The sequence below is a fragment of the Epinephelus fuscoguttatus genome, linkage group LG21 (genome assembly GCF_011397635.1).
Source record: "Epinephelus fuscoguttatus linkage group LG21, E.fuscoguttatus.final_Chr_v1".
In the NCBI taxonomy this organism is placed as follows: domain Eukaryota; kingdom Metazoa; phylum Chordata; class Actinopteri; order Perciformes; family Serranidae; genus Epinephelus; species Epinephelus fuscoguttatus.
Window position 1 is genome coordinate 17,462,076 of NC_064772.1, and position 16,092 is coordinate 17,478,167.

Consider the following 16,092-nt stretch of genomic DNA (forward strand, 5'->3'; position numbering starts at 1 on the left):
ATGCTATAAAAAAATGTCATAAAACATCAAAGGATAGTATGCCATAAAAAAAAGTCGTAAAAATGTTATAGTGTAGTATGCCATAAAAAAGCTGGAAAAACATAGTATATATATGCCATGAAAAAGTCTTAAAAACGTCATAGTATAGTATGTCGAAAAAAGTTGTCATATAGTATGTTGAAAAAACTCATAGTATAGTATGTCGGAAAAAGTCAAAAAAGTCACAGTGTAGTATGTCGAAAAAAGTAAAAAACGGCATAGTCTAGTATGTCGAAAAACGTCAAAAACCTTCATAGTATAGTACGCCATAAAGTCATTAAAACATCATAGTATAATACGCCATAAAATGTCAAAAAACGTCATAGTATAGTACGCCAGTCATTAAAACGTCATAGTATAGTATGTCGAAAAATGTCAAAAACCTTCATAGTATAGTACGCCATAAAGTCATTAAAACATCATAGTATAGTACGCCATAAAATGTCAAAAAAAGGTCATAGTATAGTACGCCAGTCATTAAAACGTCATAGTATAGTATGTCGAAAAATGTCAAAAAAACATAGTATAGTACGCCATAGTCATTAAAACATCATAGTATAGTACGCCAGTCATTAAAACATCATAGTATAGTATGCCAGTCATTAAAACATCATAGTATAGTATGCCATAAAATCTCAAAAAACGTCATAGTATAGAACGCCAAACATCAAAGGATAGTATGCCATAAAAAAAGTCATAAAAATGTCAGTGTAGTATGTCATAAAAAGTCATAGTATAGTATGCCCTGAAAATATGAAATTTTAGTATGTCATAAAACTGCAGTTTACTATGCCCTGAAATACACTGTAGCCTTCCCTGAAAAAAGGTTTAAATCATCACAGGTACGCCCTGAACAATGAGCCTGAATGTTCATCTTTGGTGAAAATGGTGAGATCTAAGTCAAAGGAATACTAGACGAATATTTCTAAGCTTGGGCCAAGGTGTTCCCTTTCCACCATCAATTTTCCACCAAAAAAAAAAAGCCAACATGATGATTTTAGTGACTGTTTATCATTTTTAAAGACAAGAACCAAGTTCAGTGTGATTCAAACACCAGTTTATTCACATCTGCAATATATCGGCCAAATGGAGCACAGAGCAGTCAAGAAAAGACACAACTCCTAAGCACTTGTAAGGAAAGTAAAAGGAGCTTCTCAATTTCTAAAAAATAATGTACAACATATCAGCCATTTCACTGTAATGCTTTCCTTTAAATGGTACTATACATTCACTTTTCAATGAAGCCTCTGCACTGAGGTAATGAGCAAAGAAAACACTGGCAAGACAAACGTTTAGAAACAAGTTAACCAGGAATAAACCGGGTTAGGGCAAGAGTGAAAAAATATCAGATTTAGACAACGTATAAAATGAACCATGAAACTGGATAAAAGTGGACTGAAACAAAACAAGGGGACATTTGTTAAAAGCTGATATGTTCTCTAAGCTGCAACCCGGGTGCCAATCCTTTCCTTGGCTGTGCCCTACTGCCTAAAGTAGAGACGAGCGTTCGCAGTTATAAGATTCAATAATACAAGTTTCAGTTATAAATGCAGCGTTTTTAAATGTCAAACTCAGTGCTGAAAAAGTCCTCACAGTAATGTCACTGTCACACATAAAAAGCAACACACAAAAAGAGCAAATAATGGAACAACTGATGAGTTTCGAGCTGGTCAGTAAGTCAGTCTTAACTGGGTTTTCGTGGACCCAGCCCCTTCCCAGGTAGGAACATCATCACGTGTTAATCTGTCAGTTTTCACTGATGCTGGTGTTTTCCGAACTCCTCTTTTTTGACATCATCTTCAAGAAACTCAATTCCTTTGCAGTCTTTGTTGGCCACTCATCCATCACAAGACCTTATTCTTCTCAAGTGTCCGTGAAGGGGTCTCTGGAAATGTGGCTGGTGTAGAGAAGCCAAAATTATATGTTTGTATAAGTGTGCTGTGGTGGCTTGGAGCTTGGGGTCAAACCCACACTGAAGAAAAAAGGAGCTCTGAATTTACCGTGGGGCCTTTTAAAAATGTCCACCATCTCACGGTACACAGTTCACTGCCAGCAGAGGAGAGGGCTTCAAACATGCATAAATCTAAAGCGTGAAAATGGCTTTGGATGAGGCAGCAACACCCCTCCCCCCACAAAAACCCAAAACAAAAAGAGGGTACATGATGTGAAAAATGGAAGGAGACGAAGAAAAGCCTAGATATTCCTTGGCCGAGGTGTGTCCGTCAGGAAAACTCACACGCACAAGGCTCTGGGGAACCTGGTAGAGGAAAAGAATATAAATGCATATTAATTAAATGTGTCTTCCATCACAGGACTTCATTAGCACAAGAAATCTGCAACAATACTAATGAAACGCCTCCTGCATCCTTTATATTCACACTTTTAAAGAAGCCAAATCCAATCCCTTTAACATTGTAAATCATAATATATGATAATAGTCTGACCTGTCCTCAGTGAAGCCATCCATCTCCTCTTCGTCATCCAGCTCCATGTCCAGCTCATTGTCAAGAGAGTCACGGCCATAGCCACTCAGGACGCTGCAGGTCGGAAAGATTTGTACACAATCAGATGTATGCACAGCTTTTAGTAAATTCGTTTTGTCTCTCATCTTTTGGATCATATATTTATTACATTTTTCTAATGTGTGGTGCTACACTGATGAGCGTGTGTCGGCTTGCTGACCTGACAGAGCGACATGTGAAGAATACAATCCTCTTGAGTTTCTTGTTGTAGAAGAAGTAGTTGAAGGACCAGAGGCTGCCCTCTTCACCAAAAGGGTCTGAGTCCAGATCAGGGTTGTAGCTAAGACCCAAAATAAAAGATATCAAGCTTAAATATCGCTGAACTCAACAACAAAAGACTATTTTGCAGTATAAATGATCTGCTTTATAATACACACATGCATGTTTGTATACACACACAGAAACACTTACCTGTATATGTCACAGCCTTGCAGGTTGATCTCTTGGTCGATGGCGTTCCACAGCTCCGGCCCCAGAGAGTTGAACTCCTCTCCCACAGCTGAATACAGGCTGCTGTTTACTGCATTAGCCACCTGCAGAGAGGTCACAGTCACATAGCTATTTAATAAAGCCTGTCTTTTCTGAACATATCTGTGACATTAAATTTATCTGCTGTGCTTTAGAAGGTAGATTCGGCTACAGAAGCAGCATACTAACCCAGTTGAGGCTGGGCTCTCGGCTGAACTCGTGGGCCCGTGCGGCGCTGAAGTCATAGTCCGGCCGAAAAGACTCGTTGAGTGTGGTGATGAGGTAGAAAAGAGTCTTCCTGCAACACTTGTCACTCAGGGGGTTCTCCCCGTCTTCACTGCTCTTCCCCAGCCTGCACAGAAAACAAAGCGGAAAATTAAATGTGTAAATCCTAAATCATCTTTTCTTAATATTGATGAAGTGTAATAGTGCCAGAGTCATTGATGAGTGTTCTAAAAAGAAACCACTCTGCTCTATCACTGTGGACTGCAGTACTCACTGTGAAGGGCTGGTGGCACTGGTGGACTGAGGGGGAGAGAGGGCCTCCAGGACATGTGGCTCCCCCTCCTGGCAGAACTGCTTGAACATATGTTTATCATCCCCTGCCATCTTGCAGGAGTAGCTCTCCATCCTGCAGGGCAAAAACAACATAGATAAATATTTAATACTGTGCGACCAATATTCATGTGCTACATGAATATTGTGCTGTTAACATAATGGCAGAAATTTCAGATGAGGGAAAATGTTTTCTAATAGCCCATTAGACTTAAACACAATTACATAACATATCAGGGACACATCTGGGTATTATAATGGATTTCTTTAGACACAGAAAGCCTGATCCATTTCTGACAGTTGACCAAATTTACCTCTCTATCCAGAGATACTATGAACAAGTAAAAATAAATACTAAAGGTTATTATATAAAATATTACAGAAACCAGGCAGTTCGGCGGACTGTGTTTCTTTATTCTGGTGCAATTCAGCAATTTAAGATAAAAGATAAGATAAGATAAGATCAGATACACCTTTATTGATGCCATAATTGAGAAATTCCAGTGTTACAGCAGTCAAGGAGAAAGAGTCAGATTAAAGATTTCAAATTTAAACTTATAAAACTTAAAAAACTTAAAACACACTGGATTTAACACTTATTACATCACATTAAGTCTGGCTATATGTGCACTCTCTGCAGCTTTATTATTGTGGGGAAATTACAAGTATCAAATCAGATTTGGTATTGAAATTATTAAAGGATTCTCACAGACAAGAGCTCTTTAACCTGTAACTCTGTATGACAAGATAGCCCCCGGTCTTTCCACTCAGAGTCATATCTGCACAAACACCTGACAAGAACATGTCAGCGATAAAAATTTCCTGCTTGCGCTTTCATGTTTCTGGGTCAGACGCCACTGTATACAGATATGCGAGTGGAGTAGACTGCTGTGCAGTTGTTTATTTTGCCTCCTCCCACCTGTGGGTTATGCAAGAGCAAAGGTTGTGCAACTTAAGACAGACTTGTACTGAGACCCTCACTGGCCTTGCCAGCCTAAATATAGGGACCCTGGGTGGGAGCGAATACCACAGTGGAAATAACTGCCCTGGTTTTCCATACACAACACAGCTGACCCGCCGACAAAACACTGTGAGCAGACACCGGAGCTGACAGAAGATTATCAACACTACAAGGGTTATTTAAAAATGCTACAACTGCAGCAAGCTGTTAACATTAGTACATAATGCAGACAGCAGCTTGCTTGCATATGCATTTGTGTTTTAATGTATCTAGTTATTACAGGACTAGCTATTTATGTTCTGTTTATGATAACATTACTTTGGTGACTTTTTAGCACCAAACAAATGACCTTTGCACAGCCCACCAGCTGTGTTGTTTTAATTCTAGTTTTAAGTATTTTGAGAAGCACTGTGCACTTTTTCTCTGGTGCCGTATATTATTCCAGTTTTGTGTTGTTTAATTCATTATCCACGTGCTAGAATCAAAAGCCCATCTGCAGAAGAATATAATAAATCTGCTGGAAGCCTGGTGGGTACATTTTTAGTTAAAGCCTGCAGCTTTCAAGTCCTGCTGCTATGATGGGTTGCCTCACTAATCCACTAAGCAGCCTAAACACCAGCAGCCTTGGCAGCTTCAGCAGCACTCAGCTATCGTGCAGTATTATTGCATGTGTTTATGTGTGCATGTCCATGCGCCCCAATAACACTCTTCACAACTGTCTCCAAAATAGCCACAGAGTGGTGTGAGAGGACACCATGTTGTGCGTCACTCCAGGTCACAACCAGTTACAGAGGCTTGCTTTCACCACCCACACTCAAAACCCTGCACTCAGTCTGGGCTGCATAGCTCCACAACCCACTGCCCTTTATGTAACTACACTGTCACTGCAAACCTGCTGTCGGCCTTACATAACCTAAAACACACTGTAGTGTTTTTACACTTTGCAAACGCAAAAACATGCACTTTCAGTTAGCTATTAACTTTCACTATAAGCTCTGAACCTGCCTGGTAGGTCGGCAGTCTGTTATCACAATGTTGCATAACGCGCAGGTACTTATTTGTTCTACTGCCCCCATTTATGTGGAGAGTCAGTGATCTCTGAACGAGCCACACCTCTCATACACTCCTCGTTTATTGACATCATACCAGCCAGGAAATTTCCTATATAAGGAAAACTTGAGCCAAAGTTGACTCCAGTGGCTCCTACTTTGGTATAAACATGATTATGATGTTCGTGGTGTGCTGCTAGGTCTGCATTACATTAATAGAAGCAGTAATGCTATCTGCACACACACCTGGAAAGGTGACCTGTGCATGTACCCACTGAGGACTAATTGGGGGGGGGGGGGGGGGGGGGGTGTTCTGTGCAAAAATACAAGAACTACAGCTGGTGGCAGCTTGTCTTTGGAAAATAATAGAGCCAAAAAAGTCTGTAAAGACCCAATTCATTAAGTCTGCCCTTGTGTGTGTAACAGTATATACGTGACAGTAGACACTCAGTTGCTCATGTTGCAATAGAAAGCCTGTGACTCTTACCTGCCAAGGATGCGAGACTCTCCTGTTTCAACACACAGCCGGGAGCTGAGGGCTTCAAAGCTGGAGCTTTCCAATAGTTTCATTGCTGTCTCTTAAAAAAGCAGCATAAAGTCAATGTCAGTCAAAAGTCATATTAGGACACTAGAACACTTTGACTCTGTGTATTTGGCTGTCTACTGTCTACCTACTACTTAAAGCTACTTGCAACGGTACCATGGTAACGGTTACCATGTCCAGAGCCATACCAATCTAATGAGGTCAGTAAATAAACACATTTCTAGAAAAGTGTGAGGAAAACAATTGTTGACAGTATAAATAATTAGCATGGCGGAGCTACAGCGCCCCGCGAGGTCAATTTTTTTTTTTTTTTAGATCAAAACACTATTTCCTCTTTCTGTAAACCACTGCCCCTCCCCCACTCTGTTCAGTCGAAGTTGACAAATCGTCTTCCTGGTTCAGTAAATCGACATAATGACACAATTTACTCACCGAGCAATATTTTCAGCACAGGCAGAAAACAACAGGTTTAAAAACCAAGCCGCAGACGCTCGTCTTCTTAACCTAACTGGTTACTCTGTGACGCAAAAGATTAACGATCCCCGCTTTGTTGATGGCCAGCTAACGTTAGCTAACGGCTAGCTTCCCTGTATTATTGACGCTCCTGTCTTCGCTTCACAGCCGCGCTATTAATTCGCACTCGAGCTTAAGCATCTTACAAAAGCACTCGGTCGAGAATGTGTTATTCTGAGGCTTTTTAAATTTATAGAAAAGCTGCTCTTCCCGATTAAATGCGATGAGATTAAATCCAAAGACTGTTGGCGTCCGTCGGAGTCTGTCTGCAGCGGCATCCCTTTCGACCTGATTTCACAAAGAGGCTCGTATTAGCTAAATCAAGTCGCTTTTTTCTAAGCGACTTGATCAGAAGAGTAGCAACTAACGAGCTACCGAGCGGAATAATTGACCGAAACGGGTCAAGTTTTCTGCAAATCGTCGACTACCTTACTAACACATCTATTCTCATCAAAACAACGGAATCCACTGTGTAGAGACCCAGCCCCTTTTCTGTTATATACGCTGAGATACGCACACGCCCATTTTTACTAAAGCCCTCACGTGATTGGCTGTTTGAGCTATTCGTTTAAATGACAACTAACGTGATTGGTTAAATCTTGCTTGGTCAATTCCCAGGCCAGATCTGTGTCAAATGTCTTGTCTGCTTATCGCAACGCAGCTGCTGGAACAAAAACGGAACAATCAGAGTTGTTTTGCTTGCGTTTAAGATATTTATGTTCACTATTCAACTCATATCTGTCTTGGATTTAGCACAGTCACCTAGAACCATCAAAATACATATAAATACGTATAAATGCATATATTCTCCGTCTTCCTTTTTCATAAAAAACACATTTTAAATAGTCACTGACTTGCTCTGGATCTATTTTCTTCACATCAGTGGTCCAATATTGTCTTTGCACACCCGTTCTTTGGAATTTATTTGTGTAGGTTTTGAGATTTCTTCCACTTTGCCTTCTTCCTGACTTTTGCCCAGTTGTATTTCTTACTTTTGATGTACAACACCCTGCACTGCACTAAATTACACCAAATTTGTTGACTGATTTTATTGAACACTGAATATAGTCTCCAGCATGCAGCACTGCATAATGACCTCCATAAAAAGGAATAGCAGATTGAGCCCGAATGGAAACTGTCATCACTCCCTCCTATGATCGCCCAACTGCTTGCTGTAAGTGAAATAAACAGTATAATTAAATATATGATATCGGCCCAGTGGCCTAATGGATAAGGCATCAGCCTCCGGAGCTGGGGATTGTGGGTTCAAGTCCCACCTGGGTCGTGATGACGAAATTAGTATGTGGCATCTTCATTCAAATGCAAGAAATACTCAGTCAGTACCTTGCATGATATGTTCATAAAGATGCTGCATGACTACTTTTGACCATACAACTTCATTTTTTCATAATGCAATCTACCACTTACAAATTCAAATATTTGAAAACAATATTTTATTGAGGAAAATACAAATAGCATACAGAAATCATCCATGCAGTAGCTGGTATTGATTTGTCATGTCTGTGTGATATAGTCAGACACATCCTCCAGGCCTGTGCACTCATTGTCCAGGTACTCCAGGATCACATTACCCCCGTTGTACAGGGGAGTTTCTGGGTGAGCCAGCAGCGAGAGCAACTTGTCGTCCATCCGGAAAGCTTCACCTGTCTGAGGGTGACATAACCTCAGCTTCTGCAAATGGAGACGAGAATGGCACGCCTTTAAGACTAAGTCAAGAAATATACAATCTGCTATGCTTTGTTTTCCAGGAATATTTCAATGCAAGTTTACAAATTCGTAACACTTGATACAAAACATAGCCTCTCATATTTGTAAAATATGGGATTCCTTTGTGTTATGAGATAAAACCTCTTTTATTTTGTCTTGAAAACAACTGAAGCATCAGTGAGAAGCTTCACACAGTATTTGCTATAATCAGCAAGTGTAAGAAAAAAAACTTGAGTACACAGACATTATGTACTGGAACAATACTTAGCGTTGATGTTTACAGCCCCACTGTCATACTGGTTAACCCAGCTTCCTGTAAACAGAGTTCTGTCTTGCGGGTAAAAGCTGCATTTCATATGTGCACACAAAGCTCACCTATTTACTCAGTTATGGAGGACATTTTTAACCTCTGTTTTATCTTATTTAAGGAGGTGGAAATTATGAATACGTAAAGACAATGTAGTTTAAGAATTGAGAGAGTAGACTGATGGTAGGGGAAGCAGACCAGATTATCAATGACTCTTCTGCTGTGTGTTACCTTAGCTGTCAGTACATTATTGCTGTTCTTGAGGCTAGCTAGAGAGGCTGCGTAATCCACCACTTTTCCCACACTCCATTTGGAACAGAAGAACATGGGTTGGCTGGAGTCTTTGGATTCTTTAGGAAGATACACTTGGAAATAGGTTCTTTCTGTCTGGAAAGCCAAAAAAGGAGACGAAGTTGGAAAAAATAATAAATACAGGATGATACACAGAGGTTACACTGTAGATAATACCAATATGGGAAGTTATGTCACACTCTCATTTATAAATAAAATAAAGACAGATAGGATTTTACCTGTGGCAGCCCCTTGTCTCCTGCAGCATGCAGCTTTAGTTTCATTAACGCCACCTTAGCTGCTGTTGCACTGTTCTTTGCTCCTCTGCGTCCTTTACTTTTGGATCCATCCTTTGACGCTGAGAAATCGCAAGAGAGGAATCCAAAGATAATTAAAATTTAAGTCAAGGGATGCAAACAGGTGTACATCAGTCATGACAAAGAAAAGAGTAGTTTGTTTAATACTGATCCCATGTGGACAAACAAGGAATCACAGAAGACATTCTGTCAAGATATCAACAGTGGCTGTGCAACGCTGTAACTAACCAACAATCTTTTCCACTAGCTCCTTTGTGGCTGCCATTCGAGGCTTTTGGACCTCCAACTTCTCACACTTGTGATCATCTTGATGACGATGACTATAAGGCAAGAACAAGAGAAATACGAATCTTTCAGTTTTAGTTTACTGGTTTCACTGATGAAATAGTAATATATTATACATATTGAGAGCAATGTAGTGACCCCTTTAATTTGACTGCTTCTGTATGAAATAAATAAGCTAGGAGGAACAAATTATGACGTTTGAAAAAATTAAAGAAAAAGAGAGGAAACTGTAAACTTACGCCAAACAGAAATGTTTTTCACAGTGTGGACATACTACTGGCAACACCTCTTTTCCCCTGCAGTCTTGAAATGAGCATGGATAACTTGTACTGCCACCCACAGCCTGAGACTCCCTTTTCACTGGCTCCTGAAAAAAAGTCAAAGAAAATATAAAAGCATTCCAGCCAGTATTGAAGTAACTATGCAACAGAGGGAAAATTGTTCCAGTAATGTAATAATACAACAGTACATCTAATCAAAGAGGGACATTAGGACACAGCGTACCACTGAACATGAATGGGCCTCTCTGCTTCTGTGCTCACGGCTGGAAGAGACAAAAATAAAACATCAAAAATTAAACGAGGAATGGTCTGACATGAAAAGTATCACTTACGACATAGGGTACATGACTATTTCTATACTATGCAACTTCATACTTTTTCTAAAATATTGTACCTTTTGTGCCACTGCTTTTACCTGTTACCTGTAATTACTAAAGCCTGACTGATACAGGACTTTTGATGTTTATACAAATACCAATATATTTTCTAAAAAGAAACTGACGATGACAATATATCCACAAACATGATTCTTTTTTTCCACAGATAATGTTAAGAAACATTTTAGTTAGAATGGCTTATATATGGACTAGCATGGACTGAGGTCTCTAGACACATCTCCATGTAGCTTTATGTGCTCAATATGCCACAATATCTGCAACATACCTGATTACCTCTGAGAACTGTGATGCTGTGAACCTTTACTTTTTATTCTATTCTTTTTTTGTTCTGTTTTGATTTGTCAGTTCTGATTTTTGTTTATCTGTCTGTTTGTTGCATTTTTTTTTTGGTTGTTTGGTTTGGTACATATACATATATTTTCTTTTTGTAAGTGTGGAGAATGTGTTCTCTGTAAGTTAGAGAATAAGTTGGAAAAGAGGATGTAGATAAAGAGATTGTTTCTTTCATGACCTTCATTTTTTTTTTATTTTGTATCATTATGATCTTCAACTCAATAAATACAATCTAGAATGGCTTCTATTTGATCAAAGTTTTGCAACAAGGGATGCATGATATTATTGCTAATATCCGATATGCCAATATATAATAACTTATTTGGTTGATAATCAATACCAATATCGATATAACCACTTTTCCGGCCCCACTTAATTTTATTTTTTTCCCTCTTCTGTGGTGGAATTAACATCATATTATGCATGCATACTCTTATCGTGATGGCCCACCAGCAGATGGAGACATGAAACAGAATACTTTTCAGTGCATGTAATATTCATTCATAGTGCAAAATAAGAAAAAGCATGTTGGCAGATTCTACTAGTTTATTTTGAAGCCAGTATTATCCAATACCGATGATGTGCTGATAGTATTGTGCATCCCTATTTGTGATCAAGATAAAGAAGTACTTTATCTTGCACTTTATTAATCCCTCATGGGGAAATTCTTATTTTTCAAGGATATGCAAAGTGATAGGGCTGTCACATAAATTGCACTCTAAGCAGTTAGGGGTGCTCAAGGGCACATCTCCCACTATAAGTCCACACTTGCACCAACAGGGACCAGGCTGGACTTAAACTGTCCAGCAACATTCAGTTACTATAAAAGTTGTGCTCTATGATAAGAGAGTCATTTTGTCTTTCTTTAAGTTAAGTATTCTTACTTAATTTAATAATTATTTATTTGAATAATGATATGGTCTAACGATTTTGTTATTTAGAGTACGTGATCTGAATACTTTCTCTAACTCTGCACATTTCTTTCCACCTGAAGATGATGAATTCTTACCAGAAAACACCGCTACAGAGATCACAAACAAAAGGAAGGAAATCTAAAAGAAGAATGTGGAGAACAAACTCAGTTAGTTTGTGAGCTGAATTCAACAACAACAAACTGTATAACACAAGACACACCGATGCCAGTTCTGTCAAAATCTGTGTATTGGAAACAACATAAATGGTTGACGTCTGAGATGTAGATTTAGGTGCCAAAGTCAAACACTGCAGCTGATAAACAGTGATGCTGACTCATTTGAATCTGGGCAGAAACTTTCACTAACTACTGATACATAAGAGCAAAACACACTTTATCAATACACTGTAGTACATACAAAGTATTTATTTTATGTGATAATTAAACACTGTGTCCAACACTGATTTAAACCTTTCAGTTAGCGGTTAGCCTGCTAGCCAACAGCTGAGCTAACAGCTAGCTACTGAGAAGCTGTACAGTCATGTAATGCTAAAGCTAGTTAGCTAGCTAGCTCACTGGCTAACCAAGCTAAAGAGGCGCTCGGTGTGCTTTATATTAACACACACAGCAGAATAATATCACACGTTAGTATCTTTGCTCTTTCTAGTTACGACACAACATAAACTGACCTTTCTGATTACAGGAATCGATCTGACAATGCTTTCCAATGTCTAATTCAGCCATTAGATAGCAGCTAGTGAGCGGATGTCAACACGAACTTTGACCCCGGCAGTGAAACCACGTGACCAAGTTTTTTTTCTTTTTAGGCTTCACTTGTTTTACTGCGATATATTCATTTTATTTATCTTTTTATTTGTGTGACATGATTGATTTTTTTAATGACGCTGTAATTACATATATATATTTGGACGCCCTTCACGAAACAAAAACAGGTTTATTAGTTTATTAGCCGGCTTCAACCAAGAGAAAAGAGGAGGAAGGGCGCCAGGTGTCATTACGTCACGCAGGTGATGGCGGTGAAAGGTGTGGTGACAGGTACGTTCACTGGCTGGTTTGAACTGAAAAAGCACAAAGCCGTCGAGCTGGAAAATCTGCTCGTTAACACACCCGCCTCCAGAAACTCCGTGAGGTATCCAGGTAGAGCCCGTGTACACTTAAGGTAGGCTACATACGCAGTTTACACCAAAAGGTGCCAAAAAATGAGCGGTTTCGCAAAATTATTCAAGGGGAGCTCGAGCTCCAAACACCACCGGTCGAAGGGAGGACCCTCACCCCAAGAGGCCATCCACAAACTCCGGGAAACAGAGGAAATGTTGACGAAGAAACAGGACTACCTGGAGAAAAGGATAGAGCAGGAACTTGCTATAGCCAAGAAGCATGGCACGAAAAACAAGCGAGGTATGAATTGTTTTCTAGCCTGAAAATATCTGTGCACCTGTTTGCCTTTGACAGACTTTTATTATGTGCTCCAGGGCTTAAAATTGTTTTCTAATTTTTTCACTAGGATATATCACATTCCAACTCTTTACAAGTATTAAATATGTTAACATACTTTAAGGTACAATAAGGCCCTTAACCTCACAGCTACACATACTTCCCCATAAGGTATTTGGCCTACAGTGCTTTGTGTTTTTTTTAACTATCTTCCTGTGAGCAAGTTTGGTTTTGATTGTAGCAGTAAGTATAACAGGTTTATAACCAGTGACGCTACAAACAAACATAAAAACAAAAAGAACAGCATTTTATTAAACCTATAAGTTCATCTTTAATGTTGCTGCTTTAGTTTTCAGTGTGTTTCTCATGTGAAACCTTGAGGTGCTGCATTGCTGGCTGAATCACCTTAGACTAAAAATAAACATGGCCTTGCAAAGGGAGGAACCTTATCTCTTTTGTTTGTGAACACCCAGCACTATAAGTTCTCAACCAAAGAGCAGGTACCAGGAGAAAGGTGTGAGATTTACAAAAAGTCACACACTTCTACAATCTGTTTTTTTATATCAGCTGCCCTGCAGGCCTTGAAGAGGAAGAAGCGCTTGGAGCAGCAGCTCACGCAGATCGATGGCACGCTCTCCACCATCGAGTTCCAGAGGGAAGCTTTGGAGAACTCGCACACCAACACAGAGGTCCTGAAGAACATGGGCTACGCTGCCAAGGCCATGAAGAAGGTCCACGACAACATGTGAGAACATGGCCACATAAACAAACAAACAAAGAAAAATGGATCAGGATTTTGTTAAAACTGCATCCTCTTACTGGGAAAGTGCACCATCAAGCCCTATGGCCTGGCATGATTGTGACACAGTTCATTTTGTATTACTGTTTTGAATGATTATAATATTTTATATACATAAAGCTATAATGTAAATCATCAAAATGTTCAAATTCAGTTGTTGTCCTTTGAGATTTCTATCAGTATTAATACCAAAAGACAAAATCATTCATAAATTAAAGGGGGAAATAATCATTATCCCAATTTTTGGTGAAATAATCATTAGTGGCAGCCTTACAATTTATTGTTGGCCATCATTTTTGTATTTGCATAAAAATATAAAAACATACAATTTAGGGGTCTGTTTTAAAGAAATTCCTTCAGGCCAGGATGAAGTTTCAATTTGAGTTTACAGTGATGTTTAATCTTAAATCTCTCTCTTGCTTCATTTTCAGGGACATTAACAAGATAGACGATCTGATGCAGGATATCACAGAGCAGCAGGACGTGGCCCGAGAGATCAGTGAGGCCATCTCCGGACCTTTTGGCGAGGCATATGACGAGGTTGATACCTTTTTAGTTCCTCTATCAAAATCCGCTTTTACAGCATTCACTGTCTTCTTTCTTTGGGCTTTCTTTGTTGCACCTGCTAAACTATTTTCTGCTTTACAAGAATGCATCGCCGTACTTTTTGTGTTTTCTTAGGACGAGCTGCTGGCAGAGCTGGAAGAGCTGGAACAGGAAGACCTCGAGGAAAGCTTGAAGAGTGTGGACGACCTACCCAGCGTGCCCAGTTCCAAACTGCCTTCAGCCAGGCCCAGTCATCGCGCAAGTAAGTGCAACACATTATTGGGTAATTTTATTTGATAGTGACACCGGGGAAGTGACAGGAAACGATAGGAGAAAGTGACAGGGTACGACCTGCAGCAAAGGTGCTCAGGCAGACACAAACAATTATTGTTATCAATAACAAAATTGATCCTTGCAGCCTTTGACCATGATACATGTTTGATAATAATTTGATGGCATTTGTTGTTAACTTTTTTCTTGTTTTCACAGCAACCAAGAAAAGGGTTGAAGACGATGACGACATGCGTATGCTGGCTTCATGGGGAACTTAAGTGCAGTAAGGCAGCCTTAATGGACTTAGCCAGATCTCACTCTCTCTCTTTTGTAGCTTTTATATTAATTTTGAAGGTTTTTAGGGAAAATGAAGAGCATTACATTATTTTTTTTAAATGAGCTTTTTACTTATTGGCTTGTTTTGCCACTTTACATTTACTTTATATTTATCGAGAAATTGGAAAATTAAAGTGAAGGAATCAAGATTTATGTGCCCATGTTTCTTTTCTCGTTTTCTGTTTTCCTTTCACAACACTGATCATTCTTATTCAGCCTGTACAGAATGCACTACTTTCATAGGCCTATTGAAGATGTAATAGGATATGAATGTGATGTTTTTAACACAGAGCAGAATGATTATCTATATTTGCTGTAAATAAAGTGTGATTATGCATGATGTTGTAAATATTGCTTTATCAACATTCAACAATAAAACAGTCGCCTACATTTTGTCTAATTCCTGTATTTACATCAGCTTGCAGTATTCCACCACTGAAAGTTATCAGATTCATTTGGATTACAAATGATACCTGCACATGTTGGACTTTTTATGGTTACATATTATTTACAAGTGGTGAATACTGTATTTTTTGAAGAAATTTCAATGAACTTACAGTTTCACTCAATTGCTAAGACATGCTTTATGAAACTGGGAACCATTTGATTTTCATCATCACTGAACACAGCACAGCAGAGGTCTTCTCTTACAAATGTCTGAACATTTTTTCACCGGTTTCACACATTTTTCACACCCTTTTTGAAAACACTTAACACAGTCCTTATAGAAAGACCCAAAACTCCAGTAGACTGTGTAAAGAAAAGGAAAACCTCTATTCACAGCTCACAGAAATAACTAATAGTTTTGAATCTCTAATGCACCTGTGTGAAACTCTTTTGCACCGTTTTTCAGTCAGCAATCAGTTGTTATCCATCTATAAAAGATGTCACATCTGTGTTTAAATCAAAGAGGCCAGTGGCACATAAAAATACACAATAAAAGAATGTAATAGAATAAATAAAAACTTCCTTTGTGTCTTTTTTTTAACAGTAACCTATTTAAAAAGGGCATCTCAAAAAATATGTGCTGGTGCAAAGTGCCTCTGTGTGTTACCTGGAGTACAGTTATCTTATGAGAAAAGAATACCACTCCCTGTGATATGCTTGTCTGCCTTTTTGGCACATACCATAATTATGTGAAGTATCAACAAATGGCACAGGCATATTAAACAAATGAAG

At 39.0% G+C, this 16,092-nt stretch overlaps 3 protein-coding genes and 1 non-coding gene across 4 annotated transcripts; 2 read left to right on the forward strand and 2 right to left on the reverse strand.

Annotated features, from left to right (window-relative positions):
* Window positions 1–1,079: 1,079 nt before the first annotated feature.
* On the reverse strand, window positions 1,080–7,124 carry maf1b (MAF1 homolog, negative regulator of RNA polymerase III b). The gene is made up of 8 exons (XM_049564714.1): window positions 6,571–7,124; window positions 6,082–6,172; window positions 3,529–3,660; window positions 3,219–3,381; window positions 2,973–3,094; window positions 2,722–2,841; window positions 2,484–2,576; window positions 1,080–2,296 (listed from the first exon to the last, which is right to left on the reverse strand). Exons 2-8 carry the CDS (start codon window positions 6,162–6,164, stop codon window positions 2,272–2,274), a joined length of 738 nt encoding a protein of 245 aa, XP_049420671.1. The 5' UTR covers window positions 6,165–6,172; window positions 6,571–7,124; the 3' UTR covers window positions 1,080–2,271.
* A 739-nt stretch (window positions 7,125–7,863) lies between these two features.
* On the forward strand, window positions 7,864–7,936 carry trnar-ccg (transfer RNA arginine (anticodon CCG)). Its single transcript has one exon. It is a non-coding gene; the product is annotated as a tRNA-Arg (tRNA).
* A 152-nt stretch (window positions 7,937–8,088) lies between these two features.
* On the reverse strand, window positions 8,089–12,295 carry zfand1 (zinc finger, AN1-type domain 1). The gene is made up of 8 exons (XM_049565004.1): window positions 12,194–12,295; window positions 11,601–11,643; window positions 10,084–10,123; window positions 9,819–9,946; window positions 9,523–9,614; window positions 9,217–9,335; window positions 8,918–9,073; window positions 8,089–8,343 (listed from the first exon to the last, which is right to left on the reverse strand). The coding sequence occupies exons 1-8, from the start codon at window positions 12,246–12,248 to the stop codon at window positions 8,167–8,169; spliced, it is 810 nt and encodes a 269-aa protein (XP_049420961.1). The 5' UTR covers window positions 12,249–12,295; the 3' UTR covers window positions 8,089–8,166.
* A 230-nt stretch (window positions 12,296–12,525) lies between these two features.
* Window positions 12,526–15,303, forward strand: chmp4c (charged multivesicular body protein 4C). Its single transcript, XM_049565868.1, has 5 exons — window positions 12,526–12,923; window positions 13,527–13,704; window positions 14,190–14,298; window positions 14,440–14,566; window positions 14,794–15,303. Exons 1-5 carry the CDS (start codon window positions 12,725–12,727, stop codon window positions 14,853–14,855), a joined length of 675 nt encoding a protein of 224 aa, XP_049421825.1. The 5' UTR covers window positions 12,526–12,724; the 3' UTR covers window positions 14,856–15,303.
* Window positions 15,304–16,092: the final 789 nt, after the last annotated feature.

Bases quoted from the DNA above. Each gene is read 5' to 3' on its own strand.
- maf1b (XM_049564714.1), bottom strand. From the start codon at position 6,164: ATGAAACTATTGGAAAGCTCCAGCTTTGAAGCCCTCAGCTCCCGGCTG. The intron at 2,842-2,972 runs GTAAGTGTTTCT...TTTGGGTCTTAG, and splicing joins CAAGGCTGTGACATATACAG to CTACAACCCTGATCTGGACT. The intron at 2,577-2,721 runs GTCAGCAAGCCG...TCCGACCTGCAG, and splicing joins TTCACATGTCGCTCTGTCAG to CGTCCTGAGTGGCTATGGCC.
- chmp4c (XM_049565868.1), top strand. From the start codon at position 12,725: ATGAGCGGTTTCGCAAAATTATTCAAGGGGAGCTCGAGCTCCAAACAC. The intron at 12,924-13,526 runs GTATGAATTGTT...TTTTTATATCAG, and splicing joins TGGCACGAAAAACAAGCGAG to CTGCCCTGCAGGCCTTGAAG. The intron at 13,705-14,189 runs GTGAGAACATGG...CTTCATTTTCAG, and splicing joins AAGAAGGTCCACGACAACAT to GGACATTAACAAGATAGACG.
- zfand1 (XM_049565004.1), bottom strand. From the start codon at position 12,248: ATGGCTGAATTAGACATTGGAAAGCATTGTCAGATCGATTCCTGTAAT. The intron at 11,644-12,193 runs GTCAGTTTATGT...TTCTTCTTTTAG, and splicing joins CGATTCCTGTAATCAGAAAG to ATTTCCTTCCTTTTGTTTGT. The intron at 9,074-9,216 runs GTAAAATCCTAT...TTGGCTTTCCAG, and splicing joins GAGACAAGGGGCTGCCACAG to ACAGAAAGAACCTATTTCCA.